At 35.5% G+C, this 8,744-nt stretch overlaps 1 protein-coding gene across 2 annotated transcripts; it reads right to left on the minus strand.

The window, feature by feature from the left end:
* Nucleotides 1-4,510: 4,510 nt before the first annotated feature.
* Nucleotides 4,511-8,186, minus strand: LOC105035644 (cell number regulator 2). Of its 2 annotated transcripts, none has more exons than XM_073253789.1 (4): nucleotides 7,910-8,186; nucleotides 7,728-7,799; nucleotides 7,418-7,630; nucleotides 4,511-4,696 (listed from the first exon to the last, which is right to left on the minus strand). In XM_073253789.1, the coding sequence occupies exons 1-4, from the start codon at nucleotides 8,082-8,084 to the stop codon at nucleotides 4,683-4,685; spliced, it is 474 nt and encodes a 157-aa protein (XP_073109890.1). In that variant the 5' UTR covers nucleotides 8,085-8,186; the 3' UTR covers nucleotides 4,511-4,682. The 2 variants fall into 2 exon arrangements, with proteins under 2 accessions (XP_073109890.1, XP_010909567.1); XM_010911265.3 differs by lacking the exon at nucleotides 4,511-4,696 and adding an exon at nucleotides 6,974-7,306 and having other exon boundaries at nucleotides 7,910-8,185.
* Between the last annotated feature and the right edge of the window lie 558 nt (nucleotides 8,187-8,744).

Below are 8,744 nucleotides of genomic sequence, written 5' to 3' on the forward strand. Positions count from 1 at the left end.
GAGGGTCAATCCTGTTGGAAACTTCGGCTGAGGATATTTTATACCCAACAATACCAATATATATCAATCTTAAAAAATTTACAAGTATAAATCTATTCATATCTTAATTTAAGCCCCTTGGCAAGTTCATATCTACCCAATCATATTGAAATGATACCATTTTAATTTTTTTATAATAATCTAACTCAAAAATATCCATAAGTACATCATAATATGTCTTTCCGTTTACTTCCACTATGACTCCACTATTTTGGATTTTTCTAAATTTTTCATGCTCTTTCTTATGAAATTTGAATCCATTAATGAAGAAATCATTGTATCTATCGATAATATTGTTAAGACCTTAAGCAATGGCAATTAATTTATCTGAATAGTTACTCTCCATTATCATTGATACCTAAAAATCATAATAAAATTATTAATATATTATTTGATGTTAATAAATGAATTCCAAAATCAATCCTTTTCCTCACATATATGACTAACCTATTTAAAAAGCCATTCAGGGAATAACTCAATCAACCATCATTTCTCGATCATTAAATTGGATCGAATGCTATGTTTTGCTCATCTTTAAGCAACTAAAAATTCGCTACAGAAAAATTAATTCATCGGTTAAGAATATTTTGTATGATGACAATCAAAAAAATTAATATATGACTATACTAACCTATGATACTAAAATATTATGTTATTATGAAGTAATGTATAATGATGTACTTGTACTAAGGATTTTTTATCAAGAACAATACTTTTAATCTTCCCCAAAACTCTTTCAGTAGTTGAGAACTTATAAATTTCTGCATTCTTAATAACATTATAATTCCTTTGAGGCCGATTAAAAGTGATAATTTACTAAAAAAATTATACAAGTAAAATATTAGTTGAGCTCTCCCCAAATGCTATAAAAAAATTCAACCTTATATATTGCTACGTTAACAAAAAGATATATTTCTAATTTAATCAATTTGCTACCTCTTAATGAAACAAATTATTGGGTCTCTAGTTTAATCAAAAATCATAATATAAAAATGAAACTGGCCATCAAAAATTCAGAAATGCAGCCATCTTTATTTACCATAGACAAAACAAGCACATATGCTTCCAGGGGAAGCAAAGCCAAAGAGCCACGTGAGAGTGAAAAGGAAGGAAATATAACAGAGTTAATACAAAGAAGATAGAAATAAACAAAAACCAAAAAGATTCAGCGGAGAAATAAGATGGGCCCTGCCAATAGCTCAGTGAAGTTGCCAAGCAAGCTATAGTAAAAATGGTACAGAAATGTGATTCAAAACCCAGAGAATGAAGAAAAAACAGCACGTACAAAGCACGGGGCCGGAGCATCGATGCAAAACATGACAGCAGGCACATAATATTCATCCAAAGTGTGAAATGTATAGAGCAGATAAGGAGGCCCTGGAGACAGAGTCATGTAGCACAAAGAATCTAGTAGACCAAGTGTCGAAGAGCTAAAGGAAGGCAAATAATCTGTACAAATAATTTTCTATCGTTTAATAATTTTTTTGTACACATTGATTTGCCTCTATGTGAATATCCATCCTTAAGCTATGTTGTGCCAATAATATTTTCTTATTCATTTGAACACAGCATAACTAACAAGTAATTTCTGTATCCATGAACTGAAATGATCAAAGTTCAGATACACCCCAAAAGCAAAATTCATTGGCTAAAATTTGGTCAACGGACCACGTCCACATCTTTCGAGGGATATAGAAATCGCTAAAATTTGAATTACAGACATTTTTTTTTTTTATTTTCACTTAACGTAAAGTAAATGGATCATGGAAATCTTTTCAACTTAACCCTCCTTAACTCCAAACCAAACAGATACATGAATTATTAGCATGTGATTTGCTACTCAATTCAAGCAAAACATACTTATTTCCTTGGCTGTTTCACATTATACCTGTGAAGGAAAAGTCACAGACTTCTCCAATTTGATCTAGTAATTGAATTATATAGTATTTTGAGTAAGAAATGAGTTGTACTTTTTGTACCATCGTGTAAGGGCTTGTGTCAATCCATATTGTTCTCTAAACCAATTTCTTTGGAAAGTAAACCAAATTCATAAGTCAACCATCATATTATCCCTTGTATTATTACATTTCCTTGCATAAATTACCATGAAAGAAGCCCAGTTTAACTTCGCCATAGTCAAACCCATGTCCATTAAAATAACTCCACAATTACTTAGCTTTTGCATAATCACCTACTGTTAAACTTCCATTTTAGTCTCAAGATCCACTCATGTCAAAAATAAAAATAAAAAATCCTCTTGCCACAGTAATCAAACCAATCCCTACAAAAAAACAAGAAAAAATCAAATTTTTAATGACTGACCCTTTTGTGTTTGATGGAATTTTAACCACCAATCCTTATCCTCATGCATCTGAAGCTTCCATAATTTAGAGATGCACATCTTCTGTTTCAAGTTCAATATTCAGTATAAGACATACCTAGCTAATAGTTTGACATAATTTTGACAACCCAAGCATGGTTGGTCATTCATTAGCAACAACAACCAACTGTTTCCCAACATTGCCACCAAATTAGATCAGATCACCCTCAAGAAATGATGCTATTAACCAAATTAGATCGTATCACAAAACATTGGAGAACTAAAAGAACAAAAGATTAAAAAAAAAAAATTATAAGAAAACAAAACAATCATTTTTAGATCGATCAAAATATAAACCCACAATAAATAGATCGATCACAATATACATAATTGAACTAAAGCCCGTTTAAAAGCTAAAGATCCCGATCTGATACCCTAATCATATTTTTGTCATAGATGTAATACTTTGGTGATGAAACCTATTCCTCACAATATTTTACAATTGGTGACTAAATTTGACTCATCACAAAATTTCCATTATATTCAATAATGAAATATTTTTACCACTAAACATTCATCACAATGGTAATATTTTAATGATGATGTTTATTCATCACTGAATACAACATTTAATATAATTTGACTCATCATAAGATTACCATAATATTTGGTAATAAAATATTTTTTTCACCAAATTTGAGCTAGCATGCCATAGAATCTTAGCACATGAACCTCAATTAAGTTTTTAGTGACAAAGATGTGTTCCTTTAATGATGAATTTTTTTAATTTATGATAAGAATAATATTATTACAAAATATATAACATCTTTTATTTTGAATTTGTCTACATCATCAAATATTAATTATTGTTGATAAAAAATATGCTTTCCCTGTGAAAAAAAATAATGTTACTGAATATTCTACCTCTGGTGACAAATATTTTTTATCAATGTAAATATATATTTGGTGATGAAACATTTATTTCATCAACATATATCTTTAATATCTATTATTTGTGATGAGCATTATGAAAGATTTTTTTCATCATAAAAGACTTTTGGTGCAAAAATTGATCCATCATGATGTTTTATCATCGTGAGTAGTTCTTTCTATCATAATGTTCCATTTTCTTATTTACAAACATACTAACATAGTTGAAATATAGCCTTAGCATGCAACAAAAATTAAGCTTGATAGCAATTGTTAGATTTATTGATTGGCGCATCTCTTGTCACTATGCAAATAAGTAGATAGCAACAAAAGAGGAGGGGAGAGTCAAAACATCCAATGGAGTAATATTTCATTAATTTGGGGTTTGGTTGGGATCATGAGAGGGAGGATTGATGGGTTTGGAAGGATAGATGATCCCTATCTACTGTTTGATGTAAAAAATCTTAAAAATAATAGAAGAAAATGAGAGATTGTCTATTTATTTTGACCTATGAATTGACATCCTCCTAAATTAAGAAGATCTAAGGAATGATAGATAGAGTATCTGAGCGATGGATCTTTATTTTTTGATAAAATCTAATGCTACTATTTTTTTTATTTATATTCACTAATTTTTAGTTAACTATTTATATAAAATTAATTAACTATTTAAATTAAATCATAAATTAATTAGTTATTTATATAATTAATATATAAATTAATTAATTAATATATAAATTTTATATAATTATAAATTGTAAAGATTATAAGTTTATCTATTGTCCTGCTTCTTTAGTATCAATAAATATTGTAAATTGATAATAATAAATTTTTTTATTAAAAAATAATTTAATAAAAATATCATACAAATAAAATTTGTTATTATTTTTATTTTTTTATATCAAATAGAGAAAAAAATTATTTTCGTTCATTGTTTTATATTTCACTGGACACACAGAAGGATGGATGGAATCTTGTTTATTTTTTCTTTCTTATCTATCCTTCCCCGGATTCATTCTTTAATTTGTGTCAAAACACAGGGTAAGAGTTCGACATTTGTCCGAGTTAACAATGAAAATCTCTCTTCCATCATTTCATTATATTGTCACACCCCCAGCCCGAGATCGCGAGCAGGAGATCGCGGCAACCGCCGTATACTTATGAAGAACTCTCTCCATAAGCATGCAAGGCATCTCATCACGATATCAATGCATCACAGTGGAATAAATTCAAATAATTATTATTCAACTTTAATTCAAGTAATTAAAATAAATATCTTACATCCAATAAAATTTTACTAACAATAAAACAATAGATCTAAGTTCAATGAAGTTGACAATGCTAAATCTCGCCTCTAAAAGCTCTGTCCCAATATTTCTTTCCATGCTCGAAATTAATTATCTGAATCTGAAAAATAGAAAGAAAAATAATGAGCTAGACAGCCTAGTAAGTAACAAATATCTCAACTAGATATTTCAGATATTATATAATTTTCAAGAACAATGTTGCAAATAAACATAAAAATATATTTTATGCTGATTTAATACAAATCCAATATTTTCAAATATTCACATATAATATAATCATAAATCCGATTCGATTCAAAACACTCGTAACTCAACAGCCTCGACTATGACCAACGTTTAACCCCCATTGACGGGGTCCACTGAATACCAGCGCACAACCCCCACTGACAGGGTCCACTGAGTACCAACGTATAATCTCCATTGACGGGGCCCACTAAAACATAGTTAGGTTGAGAGCATAAATCTGATCTGTATCAAAACACTTTGTATCATAATATATCATAATTTTTTATGTGCATAATCGACGTACCATAATATTTCAAAAGTACTTTTCTTTCAAAACATAATTCATAATTCATGCATAATTTCAGAGAATAATTATTTATTTTCAGAATAAATATGAAATATCTCGAGAAGATGATTCATTACTTACCTTTTACGGAGCACTGAATGAATAGATCGACTAACTTCTAGGAGATTCTTCAGTACCTATTATCCAAAATTATATTTTTATATTAATTTTAATTCAAAATTAAATCTAAACAAATCCAAAATCAAAACCTCACTTAAAATCAGACTCTTCCCTAAACTCGATCAAAATCATCAAAATGAAGCCTTTCACTATGCTAATTCTAGAGGAATAATTTTGGAGAGAGAAATCCATCAAGAGAGAGAAATAATCTAAAGAGAGAAAATTCTAGAGAGAGAAAGTCCAATTTTAGAGAGAGAAAGTAAAGGTTCAGACTGAAAGAAGAGAGAAAACAGAGAGAAACTCTCTCTCATTTTTTTTATTATTTATTTATTTATTTATTTATTTATTTATATATTTTTTTTTTCTTTTTTTTCTCTTTTTCTTCTTTTTCTTCTTTTTCTTTTCTTTTCTTTTTTTCTTCTTTTTCTTCTTTTTCTCTCGGGCTCCTTCCAGGCCGAAACAGGGGACCGACGGGTCTCTTGTCTTGATCGACCGTTCAGGCCACGGCCGGCACGGCGGACCCGGCGGCAGGGGAGGGCCACTCTCCCAGGTTCGGAGGGGCAAGGCCGGCGGTCGGTTGCGATCGCCGGCGTCGGAAAATCCACGGGAAGAAGAGATCAAAACAGGGGTCTTTTCTTCGACCAAAAAAATCGACGACACCCGCCGCCGTCAGTCGCGCACAGAGGCACGAGAAGAAGGGGAAAGAAGGGAGGAAAAGAAGGAGAACTTACTTCGGTCTCCGGTGACCCCGCCGGTGAGCAATCACGGTGAGAACGAAGCAAGGATCCGCGGCTCTAATTCGAAAAAATCAGAGAGGAAGAGAGGGAAAGAAGACCGATGATCGGCTTCTAAGGAAGGGAAGGGTCTTCTTATAGAAAGCCCTAGATCTCCGAGAGGTCCTAGGACTCCCGATTCACCAAGGTCTCGTCAGAGAAGAAGACTCCTATCGGGAGTTTTCTTTCCGATTTTTTCCCTATTTTCAATTTTTTTTTTTGAACTTGGGTCTTGCTAGATGGGCTTGGGCTTGGGTTTTGGAATCTTGTTTATTTTTTCTTTCTTATCTATCCTTCCTCGGATTCATTCTTTAATTTGTGTCAAAACACAGGGTAAGAGTTCGACATTTGTCCGAGTTAACAATGAAAGTCTCTCTTCCATCGTTTCATTATATCCGCACCTATCTGAAAGTAGGATGGGGGTGAGATCTAATGGCTTTGCCCACAAAAGAAATGATATCGTTTCGTCTGAAAGTCATAACCCAAACCCCAAGGAAAGACTCTTCCATTTCATCATATTCGCACCTATGAGAAAGTTGGAGGGGGCCAAGATCCAATATCTGCGCACAAAAGGAAAATCATATCCTTTTTTTTTTGTGGCAAACCGGGAGGCCAGAAACTCTGGAGGAACAACTACAGGGAACGTAAATAGCTACAACCCATGGCATCAAACTGAAGCGGGCGAGCAAAATCTGGACAAAAAATTGAATCTTCGGTGAGGTCCATGTTTGTGTGGCTGCCAGCGAGCCAATCCGCAGGAAAGCCATAATCCAAACCCCCATGAAGTGTCCGTCAGCTGGTACCATCTCCTTCTTCATGTGCTAGAGAGAATTTAAGCTTTCCAAAACTTGAATCACACCTAGATTAAAAGAAGCAGAGCTAGATTCGTGGAAACTAAGAATGAGATGATACATATAGAAATTATGCATTCATATTTATTTCGAATCCAAAATTCCCTGGAAATAGCAGATGAACTTGTACAAGTTCTAGCTACTAACATCAACAACCGAACCCCAGGAGCACCCAGTCCTCTAGCTTATTCATAATCGAATACAGCAACCCATGATACACTAAGCTATAGAAGGCAATAAAGTACATGCCTCCTTATTGAAGTATTCGATTAACCTCTAGCTCTTGAGAGACATCCGATAAACTTGGAACCATCAACGGCTCATTCCCCCTTGAATCCCTGGCGGTACGGTCGCCCCCTGCCCATGCCCCCGTTTCTCCATGTTCGCGTGCCACCCTACAAAATCCCCAAAGACTCGCTCACTTCTCATTATCCTCTCCACGAGGGAAAAAACATATAAAGATAGATAGATAGAGAGAGAGAGAGAGAGTTTGACGGGATACAAACCAATGACCATGTCAAAGCCACGGCGCTTGAGCTCACGGTACTCCTGGCAGAGGGCGCACGTCTCGCAGCAGCAGTGAACGAGGCAGTCGTTGCAAGGGCTCTCCTGCAGCGAGTACTGCGCCCTCAGCTTGGATCGATAGAAGCACGAATACAAGCAACCGCAACCCGTCACCCACATTATTAACGCATAAAGCGCTCCACTCGCACCACACGCTTCACGAATCGATCAAAATTCCACAAAGATATCATTAGACAACCAAATCATCCAAGAATTAAGCATGCTTAGAACGCGGTGGAATTCATGACTCACAGGTGGATCCTTTATCGACAATCTCCGCGATCTGGCCAAAAGTGATGCATGGGCAGAAGCAAGTGATTAAGCCTACATTAGAAGAACTTTTGGTTAGTTAAGGCTAGATTTTGATGGTTTTGAGGTGTTCGGATGGAATGAAGGAAACCAAGTGGGGAGTTAAGGGAAGAGGAAGGTGTTACAGTTGCTGCAGTCGTCGAAGCATTCGCAGAGGCCGGTGGACCATGGACCGGGTGCCTGAGAATAGACTTGGAAGGCGGCAGGGCCGGACGGGGCGTAGTATTGATCGGCGGAGCTTACAGGGACGCCTGTTGCCGTCGCCGGAGGATAAGTGGACTCTGGTTTGGGGGGATACATGGTGGTGGTGGTGGTGGGTGGATGGGATGGGAGACGAAAGGGAGGTGAAGATAAGATTTGGATGTGATATGGGGACTCGCGTTGGATGGAACAAAAAATAGAAAGAAGAAGAAGAAGAAGAATTAAAAAGAGCTCGGAACTCCCGGGTCAGGACATGGAACATGGGGACTCGCGTTTGGAGAGGTGGGCCATCTGATGTTGATACGTGGACGGCAACGGTGAGGGGACATACGGCTTGTATCTTCCGTCCAAAAGAAGGATTCCCCTTCCTTCGAGCGAAAATACCGTTGGATAAAGTCAAGAAACGAGCTGAAAGCACCCCGAACTCCATTCATCCGAATGTACAGATCTCAAAATGACCGGTGCACGATCCAACGGTCCATTCGCGCGGAAGAAACAACCCGTTTCCGCGTACGAGGGGAATCCTTCCTTCGTGCGAAGGATGCAACCCGCTCCCGCGTACAAGAGAATCTTTCCTTCGCGCGAAAGATACAACTCGTTCCCGCGTACAGAGGACACGTGATTGACTTGGTCTCCTGTTCCCTGTTCCCTGTTCCAAAGTCTGTCTTACCTAATTTTAGGCCAGGAAGTCTTGTACCTATGATAATGGTAACTCAAGCATGAATTCTAAACTAAATAACTTAATTACTTCTATGCTCG

The sequence above is a fragment of the Elaeis guineensis genome, chromosome 3, assembly GCF_000442705.2.
Source record: "Elaeis guineensis isolate ETL-2024a chromosome 3, EG11, whole genome shotgun sequence".
Taxonomy (NCBI): domain Eukaryota; kingdom Viridiplantae; phylum Streptophyta; class Magnoliopsida; order Arecales; family Arecaceae; genus Elaeis; species Elaeis guineensis.